Source organism: Eublepharis macularius, chromosome 4, assembly GCF_028583425.1.
Source record: "Eublepharis macularius isolate TG4126 chromosome 4, MPM_Emac_v1.0, whole genome shotgun sequence".
In the NCBI taxonomy this organism is placed as follows: domain Eukaryota; kingdom Metazoa; phylum Chordata; class Lepidosauria; order Squamata; family Eublepharidae; genus Eublepharis; species Eublepharis macularius.
In genome coordinates, this window is record NC_072793.1 from 163,419,694 (window position 1) to 163,439,788 (window position 20,095).

The 20,095-nt window shown below is 46.1% G+C and overlaps 2 protein-coding genes across 3 annotated transcripts in view; one reads left to right on the forward strand and one right to left on the reverse strand.

Moving 5' to 3' along the window:
• Positions 1 to 8,701, reverse strand: part of SKIC2 (SKI2 subunit of superkiller complex) — a 28,919-nt gene extending 20,218 nt beyond the window's left edge. The window contains exons 1-10 of one of the 2 annotated variants that reach the window (XM_054978098.1): positions 8,530 to 8,701; positions 7,072 to 7,190; positions 6,505 to 6,614; positions 6,199 to 6,316; positions 5,669 to 5,783; positions 5,479 to 5,553; positions 4,354 to 4,407; positions 1,494 to 1,720; positions 459 to 602; positions 210 to 355 (exon numbers count right to left, since the gene is read on the reverse strand). In XM_054978098.1, the coding sequence (XP_054834073.1) occupies positions 210 to 355; positions 459 to 602; positions 1,494 to 1,720; positions 4,354 to 4,407; positions 5,479 to 5,553; positions 5,669 to 5,783; positions 6,199 to 6,316; positions 6,505 to 6,614; positions 7,072 to 7,190; positions 8,530 to 8,548 (1,127 nt within the window). In that variant the 5' untranslated portion in view covers positions 8,549 to 8,701. Of the gene's footprint in view, positions 1 to 209; positions 356 to 458; positions 603 to 1,493; positions 1,721 to 4,353; positions 4,408 to 5,478; positions 5,554 to 5,668; positions 5,784 to 6,198; positions 6,321 to 6,504; positions 6,615 to 7,071; positions 7,191 to 8,529 lie in introns of both variants that reach the window. The other variant, XM_054978099.1, reaches the window with a different exon arrangement.
• Positions 8,702 to 8,967: 266 nt separating this feature from the next.
• On the forward strand, positions 8,968 to 19,173 carry NELFE (negative elongation factor complex member E). Its single transcript, XM_054978840.1, has 11 exons — positions 8,968 to 9,197; positions 10,447 to 10,543; positions 11,309 to 11,381; positions 11,465 to 11,610; positions 11,692 to 11,766; positions 12,910 to 12,944; positions 14,685 to 14,923; positions 15,058 to 15,202; positions 16,846 to 16,900; positions 17,488 to 17,590; positions 19,012 to 19,173. The coding sequence occupies exons 2-11, from the start codon at positions 10,469 to 10,471 to the stop codon at positions 19,083 to 19,085; spliced, it is 1,020 nt and encodes a 339-aa protein (XP_054834815.1). The 5' UTR covers positions 8,968 to 9,197; positions 10,447 to 10,468; the 3' UTR covers positions 19,086 to 19,173.
• The last annotated feature ends 922 nt before the right edge of the window (positions 19,174 to 20,095 follow it).

The following is a 20,095-nucleotide window of genomic DNA, read 5'->3' on the forward strand; positions in this document are numbered from 1 at the left end:
TGCAGGCAAAGAAGGTGCTCTACCACTGATCCATGGCCTACCTCTGTTCCTCTGCACTCAAGGGACATTCCTTACTTCACTTCCTAACAAACCGCTGACCAGGACCAAACTGGTCAACATTGGCAGGCCCAGTGCTGTACCTAATGCCTTAAAGAGTCTTCACAGAGAGAGGATGTCTATGAAAATGCAATCAGCAGGGGCAATCTCACCGGGTCATGTGCTTCTGTGACAGGGCAATGGCGTACTCGGCTACCACTGTCTTTCCAGCTGATGTGTGAGCGGCAACAAACACCGAGTCGTGCTTCTCCAAGTGCAGAATTGCCTGTTTCTGGAAAACGTCTGGCTCAAAAGGCCACTAAGGAGAGCCAAAGACAACAAGTCTCACAGAAAAGAAAGAGTTTCGCACTGCCAGTTCTTGATCATCCTCCTCCACCACCCCCTTGCAGTTGGCCTCTCACCTTGAAAGCTGGATCTGGAATTCGCTTGTAGAAATCATCCACAGGGGAGCTGACATCCACTGGGATGGCCCACTGCTCCTTGGGGGGCTCGGCAGCAGGAGTTGGGGTAGTTTGTGGGGTTGGTTTGGGACCAGATGCCACCTCCTGAGAACAAAACAAAAACAAGGAGGAACCCACTCAAAATATAGCCAAAATAAGTGAATACACATGAGTAGGGTACAATAGCAAATGAAGAAATACACAATACAGTCAAACCAATATATTGGAGTACAAAACTCTCAACACAATCCAAAAATCAAAAAAAGTTAAATAAATCAAAGAATAATACACAAAAAATCATTTAAAGCTCAGTACAACTAATGCAAGTCACACAAAAATCACAGTGTAACGACGTCGTGGGCTCTGCCATCAGCACCCCACCTTCACCAGCTCCACCTGGAAGAAAATTGAGATAATTACTATTTAATATTGGACCGTTCCATCTTTTAATTGGGAGCTGACCTGTTGGATGTCTTCCTTTTTGTATTTTGTTTCACTGTGATTTTTGTGTACGATTCTTTGATTTATTTAACTTTTTTGATTTTTGGATTGTGTTGAGAGTTTTGTACTCCGATATATTGGCTTGACTGTATTGTGTATTTCTTCATTTGCTATTGTACCCTACTCATGTGTATTCACTTATTTTGGCTACCTCCTGAGAACAAGGCATAGCGAGCATGTGAAAGAGCCAGGAACTGGAAGAGGGGGAAGATTATCATTCTCCCTCCTTTCTTCATGGTTCATTGTTCAAAATTAAAATGTTACAATTTAAAACCGATAGAATAAAACCCCAGATAATGGTCCTCCCTGAAAAAGATGCCTGCAGGTTATACCCCACTGAAAGCTCTGGTGAATAAAATGGACTTCCTCAGCGCCTCCTGAAGGGAGCCTGGTCCACAAAGTGGCCTGCTGTCCCTCCCTTGGCTCTTCACTCTTCAGACACCAAACCAAGAGTCTCCCATACTATTAGGCACGCACAAACATACGTGATCTCACCTTCAGCACCAGTTCTTCCAAGCTGCTTGCCCTGTGCAGTGGGGCTGGTTCCGCAGGAGGCTTTTCTTCTTCCTTGGCTCCTCCCCTCCCTTTCCCCTTCTTCTTTCTCTTCTCCACTTCCTCAACCTTCTCCTTGCCTTCTTCATCACTGGAGACTCCCAGCTCAAAAGTGTCCAGTGCCCCCAACAGGTGAGTCAAGTTGAGCAAGCCCCGGGAGGCCTTGAGCTCTGAGGAGGGGAAGACACGAGTCAGAGACATCAGGCAAGCTTCGAAACGAAGCAGGGCCAAATCAAGGGGACACCTGGGGGTTTGCAGCTCAGGAAAAAATGCACACAGCCATGGAAGGCAGAATTTCATTTTGCAAATGTGAGGGGGGCATGGCGTCGACAGAGAGGAGGAAGGACACAGTGCAAGAGCTCCGTCCCCCCTCTCCAGTTTCTCCTTTAAAATCGTCACAACAAAAAGAAAAGCGTTAATTATGGGAAAGCAGATGTTTGAGAAAAAGAGGCACCAGGTGGTACAGTCAGCAATAAAAAAACTTACAGAACTTTTTTCCGAGCCAGGAAATGGCATTAGAGTCAGGGAGACAGCAGGGAGAGGAAGACAAAATGGCGGGCGCAACTAAAACTGCCGAAATAAGCTCACCCTCCCAACAGGACAGTTTTACTGAGCTGATAAAACAAATGGAACAAAATCTGCTTGACAACATAAAAATGTTATCACAGAAATTTACAGCACAAATTGCTGAAATGAAAATCCAAATAAATAAAGAAACTCACAGTGCTAATAAAGCGGTGGAAATAAACAATGCAACTCAGATAGAAGTCAAAGAGCTTCAACGTAAAAATACTTATCACCAGGAAAGATTATTAAGGTTGGAAATGGCCATAAGACAGAGGAATGTTAAATTTAGAGGATTTAAAGAAAATATTAATACAAATGAAGAGTTGTCAAACTTTCCGGCCTCATGGCTAACAAAGCAGCTGCAGTGAAATGAAAATGAAGAGGAGACTTTAAAAATAGAAAATGCTTATAGAGTGGGATCAAGGAACAGCGGAAGGAACAAATATTCCAGAGGCATCATAGTTATGTTTCAAGATGGGAGCATTAAGAAAAAAATTCTTGCAACTGCCAGAGCGAGGGGAGCACTTGACTACAACGGAACCCCAACATTAGCCTTCACTGATCTACCACCAGAAGTACTGAGCAAAAGAAGAGAACTGAAAAGAACATCTGAGGCTCTAAAGAAAGCTCAAATCAACTATAATTGGACTAATCTTGTTCATCTAGAAGTCACACATCAAGAACAAATCTACAGAGCTACTGATCAAGAGTCTGGAGAAGCACTTCTCAGAGCCGTTGGAATTGACCCTGCAATAGAAATGGAGAGAAACACACAGAAAAGAAGAATGTTACCTGCCTTATCTCCCATTAAGAATAGCAAAATTCCAGTTTGTTTGAATTAGAGGATTGTTCTCAATAAGCAGGACATAATTTCTCATGTTGTGAATTAAAAAAGAAGCGTTTAATTAAGATACCATAGGGGATTGGGGTGGTAGGGGGGGATAGGAGGTAATTGCATTTAGCCCTCATTGTCTTTTCCTGTTTTCGGAATTGGTTTTTTATTGTCTATATGTGGGGTCAGGGGAATGGGAGAAAGGGGGGGTGAAGAGGAAGGGAAGTGAAAGTCAGGAGAATTTATGGTTGATAACTATCTTTAGGGGGGAAAGAGGGGGGAGGGAAGAAGGATTTGTTCTTGTAAAGTTGTAGTGATTCAATGACAGTTACATATTATTGCCTTTCCTCTCATTATTTTTAAGTCCAAGTTTATGACTAAAGTTTGTCTACCTTTTTGTGAAACATTTTTAGACTATCTACTAGAAAGGTATCTTATGCTTTATACCACAAATATTTCACTATGAACATTTATCTATTAATATTTTGGAATAGTTATCCTTAAAAGCTTTGTAACTGTTTTGTATTTGTAAGCATTATTAATAATAAAAAAAAAATTTAAAGAAAAAGCAAATGTGAAAGGGCGGGTGGCGGGGGGGGGGATTGTCTTTGTAAGGTTAAATGGATAAACTGCAGAATGACTGAAAACTCCCAAGAAGAAAATGATGCAAATAACAATTATTTGTACATGATTAAGTGGGGATGAAAAAGCAACAGAGAACAGCAAAACATGACAATTGACCATGACCTATAAAAGGGAAGAATGGAAGAATGATTGTTTTGCATGTAGAAGGTATCAGGTTCAATCCCTGGCACGTACAGTTAAAGGTATATGCGGGGTTGGGGGCAGGATTTTTCGTTTCCTGTGCACATTTAAACCCCTCCACCCCTTCTCTGAGCAGTTCTTCAGCATGTTTATTTAAAGTGTATTTTTACCTGAAGCACAAAAACCTCCCCTTTCTCCCCTCCTTTTGCTCTGCTTTCCTCCCCCATCCAGCCCATAATATGGAGCACATGGACCCCTAAGCACAAGGTCTATCTGATCCTTGAGAGCCAGAGGAGCTACCCACACACTCAGAACTCAGATGGGACACTCAGCCACAACAGCCCATCATCCCTCCCAGTCATATCATGGTCCTTCCGTCTCAGGAGCTCAAGGAATGGTATAGAAGGGGACCCTGCTTTTTAACCAATGCAGTGAATTATATTTGGCAGCAATTTCCCAGCTCATATTTCTGGATTCGGCCCTGATATGAAACAAGTTGTCCACCCTCCACACACACACCCTTAAGTTCGGCCTACTGCCTGGATAGTTGCCTCAGGATATTCCTGAACACTGCCTCATTCAGGCCTTTGATAAAGATGCAGCCCCAAGAGAGCCTCCACCCAGCCTTCCCTGACCCACCTTGTTTAGTGAACTCTACCCCTTTCTTCCAGCCAGGTGGTACAGTCAGCAAATCTGAGGGGGGAAAGAAGGGGAAAAAATAGGGAGGGATATGGATGAAGAAAAGTGACAGTGTTATTACTCCATTCAGGGCCGAAGTGGCCTGTTAATGTAGCAGGCTGGTGTCCTGGCTGAGGGAACAGGCCAAGCCAGGAGCAAGGTGAGCATCCACAGTGCTGGCGCCTGCACAACAGTTATGTGGCTTCGACCCAGCCAGCCACAATGCTCATGGGTATAAGCTCGCTGCCTCTTCTTGCAACCCTACGGCCCTCGTCATCGCCACTAGCTGGGTCCAAACCAAGCGGTGATAAAGGGGCCGCTCTACTCAGGCTGTTTTAATGCCAGTCTGTCCCAACTCCATCTGTCACAAGCAAGGTGTGTCTAGTTCACTGGCAGGGCATCCACGTGGCAAGCAGACGGTCTCAGGTTCAATCCCCAGCATTTCCAGTCAAAAAGATCACGTAATAGCTGATGTGGAAGACCTTGACCTGAGACCTTGGAGAGCCGCTGCTAGTCAGGGCAGATAATACTAACCCCGACAGACCAATGGGCCAGCTCAGTGTAAAGTAGTCTCATGTGTTCACGTGCTTCAATGGGAACAGTTACTGCTATTATTTACACTGTGTATTGTAACGGATTTTAAGTGTAAAGTATTCAGAGACCCAATGTGGCTCGAAAGTGAGACGTAAATACAGTAAACCAGAAATAATACACGCACACACAAAATGAGGGTTGATCCTATCCCTCCACTCCTGCTTCTCCAACCTACTGGCAATTAACAAAGCCTAACTTTTTGCTGATTCTTCCCTCCCACTTAGCCCTCAGAAATTTTGTTCCTGGAGGTCAGAGGAACTCTCCCAAGGAATAGCATAGTGGTAGCCTGCATAGTGGTCACAAATTGCTGGCCCCTCTTACGAAAACTTAAAGGCACTCCAATTTTCTTCAAGCGCTTGGCTACAGTACAGTTAACAGTTCGACCTACAAGGCTCAAAAAGCATCCTGCACAGCACACAAGACTTTTGGAAACAAAGCAGCAAGGACTTTGAGCAGAGATGCATCAATATTTCACAAGAGGGGTCGTGGTACCTTTCTCAAAATCTATGTCTTCTTCCAGGTCACTTTGAATCTTGATTTGCTCTAAGCTGGGCTCATCCATTCCACCTGGAGAAGATGACATCAAACCACAGTAGGCTGTGAGAGGCTAACGGCTCAATGAGATAAGACTCAAATTCTGTAACTCAGTCGGGCAAATGTTCTGGGAAGGGAAACCCAGTACCTGGCCAGAAAGGGTAGTTGGTGGCACTGCCTCGCAAAGCCTCAGCTGGGGGTCCAGGTGCCCGCTGAAAGGAAAGTGAATTTTTGGCTGATAAGCCCATATTGTCCACCAGAGCCTGGAATGAAAGGCAGAAAGGGGAGACCATCAGTAAGGAAGCACATGTTATCACAGGCACCCATTACCACTTTCCTTTGAAAATTCTTCTGATTGTATTCATAAATCAAGAATCATTAATATCAAAGCCAGGGACAGTGGTGGAATGGACAGTCCAGGCACTACATCTCCTTGTAATCTTTCCTTGGACCAGTGGAGGGGCCGCAAAATCAGATTAAGAGCAGGGACAAGCTACTACGGAAGGGTCCTGGAGATGAGACCAGTGAAAGGATATTACTTGGATCATTTCTACCATTTCTTTCTAGAGAGGGGAACAGGCCCTCTCCGTACCTGAACCCCGTGATACCTCTGCCACTAAAGCACATTGGTCCACCAGTAAAGCCCACAAACTGAGAGGACAGGAAACTATTTCTCACCTCTCTGAAACCCAGCAGCTCTCCTGTAGTAGGGTTACGGTCAGCTTGAAGCATTGAATGCACGGGGGTTACATCTACCTCAAAAAGCGACTGGATGTCCTTCTCACGGGGCCAGAACCTGCCTCAAGGAAGTAGCAGACATTAAGACCCAGTTCCCTCTGCTTCTTCCACGGCATCAATAGACGCCCCACCAAATTACAGATAATTTCTAATCACATCCTCTTTTGCTCATTTTGGACTCTGTGGGAGTTAGATCAGTACAACATGGCCATCTTCTGCGGAGCCTGCAGCTAAGAAATACCTTACCTGTGAGACCTCTCAAAGTGGTGGATGGGAAGCCAGTCTGGGCTGCTGAGGAAACGCTGCTCCAGTTCAGATGCCAGCTCCTCAGCATAAGGGGGTAATCCATGGGGCAGCTGCAGAGGTGAGCCAAAAAAACAAAAGGCCTTAGACATCAAATATTGAATGAACAGAGTGGATCTAAGCACTCACAGAGCAAAGTCTTCCCTCCAGCTTTGCTCCGACTTAATGGGCTCTTCCTCCAAAGGAAGATCGTTCCTTAGGCTGCAGAAAGGCTTCTGAATTTGCTTATCAGACTGGCTGGATCCACCCCACTATTTCCCACACCAAGAATATCAGGGCCAGTTTTTTCTCCTCCTGAGCCACCATGACATAGTACTGTCTACTGCAAATCAACCATGGAGGCTCATGGGGAAGTGAGGATTTGAATCGGGCTCCTCTCTGGTCCTAGTCCAGCGCTCAAACCAGTACACCACAATGGCTTCTGGAGCACCTTCAAACTAATTTCTATGCAACCGAGTAAGCATTGTTCTCGTTTCTGGCTTGGAAGGGACACACCACCACCACCCTTACCGTGGTCAGTGGAAATCCATCTCCGTCAGGCTTCTCTTGAGTGATGAGCTCAAACCGGCCAGCACATCCAACCTCCAGAATCGAGAGAGGCAGATCCAGAGGCCCCCTGGGGGGCAGGGCTTGAAGACAAACCATGGATGTTTCAACTTTCACCCTGCTGTCACTGCCTTTTAAATCTTGGCTGTTGCTTTGTTGTTGCACAGCACACGTACAAGATATTCCTTTCTTTATGGGCATGTGCCATTCCTTTATGGCTTTAAAAGGGGGGTAGACTGATACATGGAGAAGAAGTCCGTCAGTAGCTACTATCCATGGTGAATAAAGGGAACCTCCCAGTGCTCAAAGGCAACTTCAGAGCAGGGCCTTGGCCGCTATGTCCTGTTTGTCGGCCTTCCAGGCCAATTGGTGGGCTGCTGTGTGAAACAGAATGCTGGACTAGACGGACTACTGGTCTGATCCAGCGGGGCTTGTATGTTCTTACTGCTCAATATAACTCTCAGAATCCTTTGATTCTATATCAACGTGCATTTGAACTTTGAGTGTTATTTATTGCTGTACCTAGGCAGGAGGTATACAGCCTCACGTAGATTTCAACTGTGAAACTTCAACTTCATATCTCAGAGTCAAAACATGTGTTTTTTCATATGAACTCTGTCCCTCCCAAAACACCCAAGTTTTACAAGATTTCCCAGTCCCAAATAAAACACTCAACAGCTTCCTGCCCCCCACCACTGTACAGTCATGAAGTTAGTTAAGAAGCAGCAAAGCCCTGCTACAAAAGCAGAGGCTAATAATCAGCTAAGATTATTCTAATCATTTGGTTAAAAACTGATAGGCCTCTTTTTTTTGTTTGTCTGTAAGTCAGTTTGCTGTAGAAAACATGATTAAGCACAAACCATTCTTCCTCTCATCTACAGACCAGTACACAACCAGAGTAGTGGTTTGTTCATCTTGATATTGTCATTTATTTTTTTTAAAAAATGTGAATGCTGTTTACTGTAGTGTAAAGCTAAAATTTCTTTTTAGTTTCACAATAACCATTGTCACAAGTAAATATTTATTATAAATTGACACTCCGCTTTTCTTTTTTGAAAAAACCTCAAGGCAGTTAAAAAAATTACAAAATACAACATGCTGAAAGCGTTGCCATCTCTTCTTCCTTTCTCTGCACTTTGGCTGGCTGGCTGGCTGGCTAATGGAGGGCAATAATTGTATTTATTCAGAAGATTCACCGCCTGCTTTTCTTGCCCTATAATCTCCTAGTTATAGTATACCCACATCCTACAAACATTCATAACTTGTAGTCTCACCACAATACATTTATAAACCTGCATTCGAATAAAGCTTCTTTTTTTAAGAATGTCCAAGCCAACCATCTTTTCTCTCTACAGACCCTTGGAGAAGCAGGAGGCCCTCCAAGAAACCTTCTTCTCCCCTTGCTCAACTACCCATTCTCACCTATCTTCTCCAGGTCCATCTCAGCACTTGCAGCTCCAGTAGGGGCGGGACTTCAACGAATCCGGAAGCACTCCCTCCCTCTCAGCATAGTAAGGGCAGCTATTCCGGCAATGGGCAAAGGAAGAGGGAGCAGAAATAGTGGCAGCCCTGACTTCGCCGGGCGGAAATAACCTCACTTGTTCTTCTCCGAGAATCAGAAGTGAAAGTTCCCACACTAAAATGGGATTCGTCAATTACGGTGCGGGAGGGGGGGGGAGAGAGAGAGAGAGAGAGAGAGAGAGAGAGAGGGGAGCTGAAAACATGACGTAAACAGGATGTGGTCCAATAGCAGAGCGTTATGCAAATTATAAGGCGTTTCTCCTCGCCCCCCGTCGTCGTTTCTACAAATCAGAAACTGCCCTCATAGCCAGACGCGCTTCCAACATGTTTACCTTTTCTGCTGGTCAGCCAATGAACGGCGATATTCAAGTTTAAAATCCCCACTGTTCTCCCCCCCCCCTTCTGGGTGTCCCGGATAAGCTTGATCACCCAATGGAATTCAAGTTGCGAGGCAGTTTATGCAGATTAACTGTATTACTCCATTCCTGATTGTGCGGAAAGGTTGTGGCTAGGAGAAGGAGGTGCGCATGCGCGAGGAAGAGGCGCTGAGAAATCGGAAGGAACCATCGGTGAGTGCAAAATCAGACGAGGGATGTTAAAGGCAGAGTTGGCATGAGTCGTGGTGCATTATGGGACAGGCTGGCCAAACTTCATTGAGGGAGGCGAAGGGGAGACACGGGAATCTTGTCCGGGTGCATTGGAGGAGGGGACAGGGGACATAAGACCTGTTTGTATTGTCAAGGGATGTGCTAGTCAGCCTTCCTAGGTTAGGAGGCGTGCTACAGGATCAAAGGGCTGGGGACTTTGGTGGGTTGTGGTCCAAGTGTAGTGTGGGGTTAAGCTCAAATGGTTTGATAGAAGCCTCTCGGTATCTGCATAGCCGGACCTAAGCTTCATGAGCATGTCTAATCACCCGTTAAAGCCATCGGTACTACTGTTTAGCATTACATTCTGTGGCATGAAATTCCGCAAGATAACTAATGTATTCATTTTGGATTGTCTCATTATAGGGGTTTATCGAGATGGCTTTTTAAAGGAAGCCACCTCCTCCAGTTTGCAGGATCTGAGCAAGTCTGTTAATGATAGGACGCTTTGGAGGTCTTTCATTCATAGGGTCGCCATAGGTCGGAGGCAACTTGATGGCCCATAACACACAACACAACTATGTATTGTGCAAAGAAATATTTTGGGTTGCCAGTTCTGAATCTACTGCCTATTAACTTCATTGGGTGTTTCTGTGTTTTACTATTAAGGAAGAACAAAATCTGGCTTGCCATTTTCTGCACACCACGCATAATTTGATCCCCCCGCTTGAGTGCTTTCTTCCCACCCCTAAACTGAAAAGCCCTATTTCACTGTGCTCTGGACTCTTATTTTCTGCCAGGAAAAAACCCCGAGCACTCCGTTTGTGACATTCCTCTGCTCTTTATTGCTTAACAGTTTGAAAAGAGCTCTGAGGCAGTAGTGTCAGTTGTGCATACCATAGATCAAGAAAGTTGTGGAGCAATTTGGAAAAGATTCACAGGGAAAGCTGCTAGCGCAATAGTTAGGGCCATAAAGAGATTGGCTTTATTTCCTATTTGCCAATGTTCACCAAAACTTTATTTTTAAACAATGAATTTTTTTATGCTGCATTTTTATATGTACAGGTGGCTTTACTGATAAATATGTATCAGTCTTCTGTAGCAGTGGCCAGGGGCCTTTTGAGTGTCCTGGTACATCTTCCACACAAACGTGTGCTGGCATCTCCCATGCCCTACACTAGTGAACCTTTTCCCAGCACTCCCGACTGATACTTTTCTTGACTTCCCCTTCCAGACGGTGCCCTCTTCAGCCAACCATGATCATCTTACCACCAAGTCTGACAGAGGAAGAGGAAGCTCTGCAAAAAAAATTTGCCAAATTCAAGAAGAAGGTCAGATTTTGTCTGAACTTTCCTAAGAGCGGATGGAAACCACCTCAGACAAAGGGGGGTGTTGAAAGTATATAGGAAAATTGCCTATAAGTCAGACCATGATTGAGCTTACTGTTGTCTACTTTGATTATCAATGATCCAGAGGAGTTAGCCGTGTTAGTCTGTAGTAGCAAAATCAAAAAGAGTCCAGTAGCACCTTTAAGACTAACCAATTTTATTGTAGCATAAGCTTTCAAGAATCAGGTTCTCTTCGTCAGATGCATGATACATCTGACTAAGAGAACTTGATTCTCGAAAGCTTATGCTACAATAAAATTGGTTAGTCTTAAAGGTGCTACTGGACTCTTTTTGATTTTGATTATCAATGGCTCTCCGGAGCAATAGAGAGAGTGGAAGGTCTTTCCGGGCACCTGAGGTCTTTTAACTGAAGATGCCAGGAGATGAGGAGCCGTATCTCCATGAAACTACCTAATGCTAAAAGGTCCCTACAGCCCAGTCTTCCCTATGGCTCTTTAAAGTGTTAGGCAGTGTGCCTTTTCCCCTGCTGACCTGACCAATGAATGCACCCAGGAAAAACAAATTACGTATTTAGACCCGGAGATCTTTTTAGTTGGAGATGCCAGGAAGATTTCTGTAGATGGTACTGTCACTGAATTTATGATTGTGGTGAATCTTGTAGACAGAGTGGAGAATGAGATTCTCTGCAAGGAGAAAAAGGTCTTAAGAAAGGGAAGGAGTTTAATAACCATTTTTCTTCCACCCCAGAAAAAAGCCCTCATGGCCTTAAAGAAACAGCAGAGCTCAACCAGTCAAGCCAGCCAGGGTGGAATTAAACGCTGTAAGTCAGGAATTCATAAGAGAAGGGGAAGGGGTTGAGTGGGGCCCGAGCACCAATTTTGGGTTCTCCCTTTTTGCCCCCAGCCATCTCAGACCAGCCAGTTGTGGACACAGCTACAGCGACAGAGCAGGCCAAGATGCTTGTAAAAACCGGAGCTATCAGTGCCATTAAAGCTGAGAATAAGAACTCGGGGTTCAAGCGCTCTCGCACTCTGGAGGGAAAGGGGAAGGTGAGCCAAGCTAACTGGTCGCAGGTAGCAGGAGACGGGGGAATTGATCGGCATGGTCTTAACCTCAGTGTTTGTCTTTAGGATCCTGAAAAAGGTCCCGCCCTGACTTTCCAGCCTTTTCAGCGGAGCATCTCGGCAGATGATGATTCTCAAGAGGTACTTGGGATTTGGGTTTCTTGATAGGGGAAGGAAGTTTGAAACCTACTGTACAACCTGAAAGGGTAGCATTGGGCAACCTCTTTGGCCCAATAGGACATCTCACTTAGTCCTTGCTCGCCATTCAGAAGGTACTAAGTATGCGGGGTATGTTGTCTGCTCCTTTTCTGAAGCTGGGCCTTCTTTTCATCAGCCACGAACATGCTTGCACGGATCGGTGCGTGAGTACTGTTGCTGCTGCCATGTGCCCCCTGCATTCTGGGATAGCCTGGCAAGGTTCTGTGATCAGTCCATAGTGGGAGCTGAGAGCGGGAGAACTTCTGTGCTTTAGCAGAGGCCCAAGTGCATTATGGGATGCCAATCAGCCAACAAAAAATCAACGGATCTCCATGACAGAAGATCCTAGAGTGTAGCCCAGGGAGTTGGTACTATGGAAGCAAGAGGGGACGTAGGAAGTTGCCTGAGACTGAGTCCGGTCCATCTAACTCAATATTGTCCACTCTGAGTGGCAATAGCTCTTCTCAGTCTCAGCCAGGAACTGAAGGGCCTTTCCTAGGATCTGCTACCTTGGATCTTTTATTTGGAGATGCCAAGGATTGATTGAATCTGGGCCTACAAAGCAGATGCTGTTCTACTGAGCTGTGGTCCTTACGCAAATAACGTACATACATGAAGCTGCTTCTGTTGAGTCCGACCCTTGGTCTGTTAAGGTCAGCATTGTCTACTCTGAGTGTCAGCAGCTTGCCAGAGTCTCAGATGGAGGTCTTTCACATCACCTGTTATGTGATGATTTTTAACTGGTGTTGCTGGGTATTGAACCTGGGACCTTCTGCAGGCAAAGCGGATGTTGTACCACTGAACCATGGTCCCTCCCCAACAATGACAAAAGCTTCTCCATTCTGAGATGGTTGCCAGCTGTGTGTCAATGCCCCGTGAGCCAGTTTGGCCAATCCTTCTTAGAACCCAGAACGTAATACAGCGCAGAATTTTGAAACGGAAAAGGCGGAAGGACCATAAGATCTTGGGGTGACTAAAGGGAAAATTGGGGGTTTTCAAGCCATCAGATTGTCTGACTTCAACCTAGAGATTGCTGACTCATTGTTACAGTTGAAATCATTATTGCGTTTGTTTGTTTGTCTTTAGACACGGCGTCCCCAGAGGAAGTCTCTGTACGAAAGGTTGGTTTGGGACATTTTTTTTTTCTGAGTGGAGATGAGCAGTTGGGTGCTGCCAGTCTGTTCTGCTAGCTGAAACACTTCTTCCTTCCAGTGGAAGGGGCCTTCACCTTCTGTAGGACTCTCTTATATCAAGAGAGGTTTCTTTCTGTCAGAGGAAAGCACCTATGCTAGCAGATGCGAGGGATCTAATCCACGGGGTGGGGCTCCTCTGGTAAGGACAAAAGGAATCATGAGTAAAAGGAAGATGGAAAAGATCAGGGCTTTTTTTCAGCTGGAACGCGGTGGAACAGAGTTCTGGAACCTCTTGAAAATGGTCACATGGCTGGTGGCCCCGCCCCCTGATCTCCAGACAGAGGGGAGTTTAGACTGCCCCGGCGCGGAGGGCAATCTAAACTCCCCTCTGTCTGGAGATCAGGGGGCGGGGCCACCAGCCATGTGACCATTTTCTCCAAGGGCAACCCACTGAGTTCCACCACCCCTTTTCCCAGAAAAAAAGCCCTGGAAAAGATTGAAATTTGGAAGAAAGGAAGCATTGGGAGGGAAGTTAATGTTGGGAGGTGCTTGTCTGTTGAAATTTTTATTTTTATTTAACTGTGACCTTTTCCACACACTCAGCTTATTCCTGATTTTCTTAGCAGTCGATCCTCAAGCATTGGAATCAGTTTGGGTACGGTTCTTCCGCACATCTGCCCACCCTCAGCATTTTTACAATTGTGGAGTCAGTTTATTTTTTCCCACATGTGCCTTAAATAATCAGGACTTTCAATGGAGACCGCTGTCATCATCAGTGACATCATTGCTGATGCCACAGCACTGCCCTCTTTATTTTTAAGCCATACTTATATAAATGATAAAAGGGCTGAATTTCAAAAAAAAAAAAAAAAGACACAGGGAAGTCTTTGCATGGGAAATCCTAAAAGGGTAGCAGCTCTACCAACCATACTTAAGCCCCCCCCATACACACACACATGGTCCAAACCAGAAAGCCGCATCCAGGCTGACCCAGAGCCAGGAGGCGGAGGCCAGCACTGGCAGGGAAAGCAACCTCTGTTGGAATGGAGCCTGGAGCCACTATGGCTATGTGCTTTTCCAACTGCTCGGGGGGGGGGGGTTGCTCCAGAAGTGGCCACCCTCCCCAGTCCAGGCCACTAGGGCTTTTGCAGTTTTTAAATAATCATAATTTTCATAACGCTATATCAACCTAATGTTGTAACAGTAGATGCAGCAGATTCTCTGAATTCTCAGCTTTCGTTTTTCATTTACAGCCATTTAAATTTAAATGTTTGGTATGGAGCTTTGAGAATCCCTGCACTGATTTTTGTGTGTCTCTTTTTGGAGGCCTAGAGAACGTCAAAATTTTAAAACAGATCTTCCTCACTCTAGTTTGGTGATAGTCTGTGCTATGTTTAAAGTTTCAATGTAAGTCAGAGAGAGGCAGGAAAGGCGAGTTATGTGGTTCATGTCATTGTTAGGCTTTGAAGCAAGTGTAGGTGCTGGGCAGTGCTGATAGCTGGGTCAGCATTCCTAGGCACAGCTGCCAGCAATTCTGACTATCCCAGCTACTCTACAAAGGGAACTTCTCCTTCCTGTGCTTTGGAGGCTGAGTGCACAAACCTCAGTGCACCAAACCCCTGAATGCCATAGCCACAGAGTGGGCTGGTGAGACTTAAACTCCACACTTTCTTTTTGCCACCATTGCCATCCCCGTCTGTTGATACCCTTTGCATGGTCTTTCCCCAGCTTTGTGAGCTCCAGCGATCGACTGCGAGATCCAGAGAAAGATCCTGAGCCCAGCAGGGATCCAGACAAGGAGTCAGACCGGAGTGAATCCCTTCGTGGTTATGAGTGGGATTACGACCGGGATCGCAGCCGGGACAGGAGCAGGGATCACGAAAGAGACCGGGAGCGGGAACGGGACAGGGAACGAGATCGGGAACGAGACAGGGAACGAGATCGGGAGAGGGAGAGCAGCTTTCGCAGTAAGGAATTAATTTTAGAGATGCAAAGACAAGAGTTCTGGGATTTCGTGAAGAGCAACATACTTATCTTTCAAGGGCCACAAGATTCTGTGCAGGGTTTTTTCTCCTCCTATTGACCATATTTCCCCACCCAGGTTCAGATGCTTTCCCAGATCGATGGGCTCCACGCAAAGGCAATACAGTATACGTGTACGGGGCGGACATGAACCAGACCATGCTACGGACGGCTTTCTCTGCTTTTGGGAACATCATCGACCTCTCCATGGACAATCCTCGCAAGTGAGTAGGAGGGCTGGTCAGTCTCATGACACTGCAGGGTCTGAGACAGAAAAGCTAACGAATGCCCCCACCCTACCTTAAATCCACATGGGATGCAAATCACTTGGAAGGACTCTTGCATGAGCCATGTTGAAATGAACAGGAGCTTTGACAAATGCCCTGTCAGATCGGCCTGCTCCCATTTCTTCTCCCTTAACGGCATCCTTAATCTGCTATCAAGCAACACGAGGAAAGAGGTCTCTAACACAGCAAATATACACGGAGGACCCCGTTCAAAGACACAGTCCTAAGAGACCACTGTATGTAAAGTATAGATTTAATATATCAGTGAAAGTGCAAAGTGCAAGAAAATCCCAATCAATATCTTAGCTCTTGATAATTGTTCAAAGCTCACTGACCACAATATAACCAATGCCTAATAACAGTGTTCACAATGAGACGATGTCCCAAATACTGTCAATAAATTGTCGCTGAAGAAACAACGCTGGTGAATTGCACAGTCCCTTCAACAAAAGCATTCGGTGATCCGTTTTTTTCTTTCCTTTTCTCTGCAGGCAAACTCCCGTCGGCACTTGACGGCGGCAGGACACGCTCCAGGAGAGCTATAGCTCAAGTGCCGACGGGAGTTTGCCTGCAGAGAAAAGGAAAGAAAAAAACAGATCATCAAATGCTTTTGTTGAAGGAACTGTGCAATTCACCAGCGTTGTTTCTTCAGCGACAATTTATTGACAGTATTTGGGACATTGTCTGATTGTGAACACTGTTATTAGGCATTGGTTATATCCTTAATCTGCTGCCTGAGGGCTCAGACAGAAGGGATGCTGGGAGTTCCAGGAACAAAGCACCCAGTGTTGTCTTCTCCTCTAAAAAAGAAAAGACACGCAGGGGCCCAGTTCAGACTGAAACTGCAGCGTGAGTAAGTGGGATTAAGTCTCCCCACACTGTTTTCCCAACTTAAAATGGCCCCATGGGAACTGCTGTTTCCACAGCTGGGGAAACCTAGTGGGTACTGGATCTTCAGTTAAAGAATCTGAGGTTGCAAGCGGTAGGGCAAGTCTTTCATTGTCAAGTAGACGGTATGAGGCTGAATGAAAAAATGGTCTGACTAGATAAGAGAGAGCTTCACAGAGGAATGGTTATCAGTTTGGGAAGGGACCATAGCTATGGGCCGGTGGAGTCAAGTCATTGCTGACCTCTAGCAACCCCTAGTGGGGCTTTCATGGCAAGTGACTAACAGAGGTGGTTTGCCATCGCCTGCCTCTACAACCCTGGTCTTCGTTGGATGTCTCCCATCCAATTACTGACCAAGGCGGGCCCTGCTTAGCTTCTGAAATCTGACAAGATCAGGCTCACATGAGCTATCCAGTTCAGGGCAGCTATGGGGGTAGCTCCCAACAACTGCATGCAGAAGGTCCCAGATTGAATACTAGGTTTCTCCTGTTAAAAGGATCACAGGTGTTTGTGGGGAAGAACGCTTTCTCTGCCTGAGATCCCAAAAGGGCACTGCTGGTCAGAGCAGACGGTACTGGGTTAGCTGACCGATCACAGTCTGACTCAGCACGAACCAACTTCATATGTTCTTTTGAGGGGCTGGGACCATTTCATTTATCAACATATATCCCTCTGTTTCCCCACCCCCCCAGCTGTGCATTTGTCACCTACGAGAAGATCGAATCTGCGGATGAGGCCATTACCAAGGTGCTGATTTCTGATTTTTCCTCTCTCGGGCCAGCTGTGTATCTGAGAAAAGGAGGGGTGGCACTTGGGGAAGACAGCCTTCAGCGTCTGTTGAGAAGCTGATGCCCCTGGAGCATGCTATTGAGCCAGAACAACCTGGTGCAGCATATAGAGAATGAAGGGAAGGGGTCTGAGTCTATTGCTGGATCCTTCCAGTCGAACCGGTTGCCTGGCACAGATGCTGCTCTTTGAGGAGTCATGCAGGAGATCCATGTTAGTCTATTGTCAGTACTGGAATAGTCTTTAAAGACTATCAAATTTAATTTTTTTCAGGTGCCGCAAGTCCCTGCATCCTTTTAGGGGGCTGTCTGGGCCATCAAGCAATTTCTGTCCGAAGTTTTTGTACCCCACTTTTTTTCCCCCCAGTGGGGACCCAAAGCAGCTTAAAATGTGGCTGGCCCCTTCAATTCTCTCTCCAGCAACCCTGTGAAGTAATTTAGGCTGAAAAAGAGAGAGTAGACCAAGGTCCCCCATTGAACTGTTGTGGTAGAGTGGGTAGTTGAGCCTGGGTCTGACACTCTGTACCATGCTAACACTGCATCCTCTAGCTCGATGGTGCCGTTGTGGAAGATGTACAGCTGAAGGTCAGCATTGCGCACAAACAGCCCATGTTGGATGTAGCCCTTGGAAAATCAGTCTGGGGATTGCTGGGTAAGTTGGCCGGATGTTCATTGGATGGGGAGTGCAGTGGTGGTGGAGAGTGCTATCAAGTCAGAGCTGATTTACGGCAACCCCAGGTGGGGTTTTCCTGGGAAGAGACTAACAAAGGTGGTTTGCCATTGCCTGCCTCTGCAGCCCTGGTCTTCGTTGGAGGTCTCCCAACCAATTACAAACCAAGGCAGATCCTGCTTAGCTTCTGAGATTGGGCTTGCCTGGGCTGTCCAGGTCAGGGCAGGACGAGTGTAGGGGCATCAAAAGTTCATAGAACTGCCTAGGGAAAAAAGTGAGGAATCAGCAAGCCCAACCTCCTGTGCTTTGTGCGATGTGGTTGGATTCAGTGGGTGAGGGTTTAGTGGAACAGGGAAGAGACGTAAGAAGGGCAGCATCCAGGGGAGAAGGGTTTAGCAGCATGAACCTGCAATAAGTTATCTCCGTTTTTATGAGAAGTGGATCACAAAGCACAAGGCCAGCAGTGCCATCCTAGGCAGAGTTTACCCCCTTCTATGCCAACTGATTTCAGTGGACTTAGAAGGGTGTTTACTCTTAAAAGGGCACTGCACTTGTGATTTTCCCTTTCCGCATATGTGCACTGATCCCACACAGGTATGGAGGATATTGCCTCTATTTTCGCATTCTGGATTTTGAAAAGCTGTGTTTTTAAAAATATTATTATTATCATTTGCCTGTTTGTGTGTCTCACTATGCGTGCAGCCATGATTTTTCTAGCCAATGTCTGCATGCAACGAGGACAAGAACTTTTCTTTTAACAAAATGGAAAACTGGCACCTTCTTCTTCCAAATAAATCCAAGGTGGTCTGTAGATTTAATCAATAGACTGTTCGCCCTCGGGAAAGGGCCTGTTTTTCTTCTCAGCTGCCCAGCAATATTAAGTGCCTTAGAAATAATTTCTGTATCTCATTCTTCATTTTTTGTTTCTGTAAACTGCTTTTGAAGCTAATTTTGGGGTGACAAACAAGGTAAAGAAGTACACCCCATTCAACCATGAATAATGGCTGGAAAAGCGAGAGGCCGTTCTCGATGAAATGCTGCAAGAGCCTTGATTTCTGGCGCCACTGCTAAATAATAGCCCTGAGGGGGCCCGTGCTTGGAGCAGGGCGGTGGAGAGAGAGAAACGAGCCTTCCCCACTTCCCCCAGGTGCTGTTTTGCTGACCTCAGCGCCTCTGCAGAGCCACTGTTTGCCCTGTTGCGGGAAACACACAGGCACCAGAAGAACTAAAATCAATTTAAATTAAAAACAAAATTCTACTATCGTGGCGGCTTTGGGTCCATCGCCCTCAATAGGCTGTACCAGTTCCCCAGGGTTCACATATATCAGGTGGTACAGCTGGATATGAGGGGGGGGCAGCTGGCGCTCTCTCTGGGTTCATTGACAGACTTCTCCCTGTTTCAGCTGTGGAGAACAACACCAAGGGGACTCATCGTGACAAGCGCTCCCAGGTGGAGTACACTGAGGATTTCTTCTGAAGCTCATCAGGAAACACCCCCTTGAGGCAAAGGAGATTTTTGCCTTTGCTGTTTAATTAAGGTGTTCCAATAAATACGGTGTTTTCTATGTTTGGGGAGCTGTGGTTCTTTGATCTCAGCATCCTGTCTCTTTAAAACTTTAATTTACTTACCTATTTTTATCCTGCCCTTTCTCCAAAGAACTCCAAGTGATGCATACTTGTATTGTCGAAGGCTTTCACGGCCGGAGAACGATGGTTGTTGTGGGTTTTCCGGGCTGTATTGCCGTGGCATTGGCATTGTAGTTCCTGACGTTTCGCCAGCAGCTGTGGCTGGCATCTTCAGAGGTGTAGCACCAAAAGACAGAGATCTCTCAGTGTCACAGTGTGGAAAAGATGTAGGTCATTTGTATCTACTCAGGAGGGGTGGGGTTGAGCTGAGTCATCCTGTAAGAGTTTCCCAGGGTGTGGAATGCTAATGGCGGGAGGCTTCACTGTATCCTGAGGAGGTTCTTTTGCATATGGATTGGTGCTTGATGTGCTAATCTTCTCTGCAGGGCTATTGTCAGGGACAGAATGTTTTGTTAGCCTGGTGTTTTTCAGAACTGGAAACCATGCTCTGTTCATTCTTAAGGTTTCTTCTTTCCTGTTGAAGTTTTGCTTATGCTTGTGAATTTCAATGGCTTCCCTGTGCAGTCTGACAAAGTAGTTGTCAGACTGCACACACTGCAGTCCAGTTTTCCACACTGTGACACTGAGAGATCTCTGTCTTTTGGTGCTACACCTCTGAAGATGCCAGCCACAGCTGCTGGCGAAACGTCAGGAACTACAATGCCAAGACCACGGCAATACAACCCGGAAAACCCACAACAACCGTGATGCATACTTATTTATTTACTTACTTGATTTATGCCCCACCTTTATCCCCTATGGGGACCTAAGGCAGCTTACACCATTCTCCCTGCGCCCCACAATAATCTGTACTCTTCCCCCATATGTATAGGAAAATAAGCTTGGATGTCCAAGGAAGGT

Excerpts from the sequence above, each read along its gene's own strand:
- NELFE (XM_054978840.1), top strand. The coding sequence starts at position 10,469 with ATGATCATCTTACCACCAAGTCTGACAGAGGAAGAGGAAGCTCTGCAA. Across the intron at positions 12,945-14,684 it reads AGGAAGTCTCTGTACGAAAG|CTTTGTGAGCTCCAGCGATC; the intron begins GTTGGTTTGGGA and ends GTCTTTCCCCAG. Across the intron at positions 17,591-19,011 it reads ATCAGTCTGGGGATTGCTGG|CTGTGGAGAACAACACCAAG; the intron begins GTAAGTTGGCCG and ends TCCCTGTTTCAG.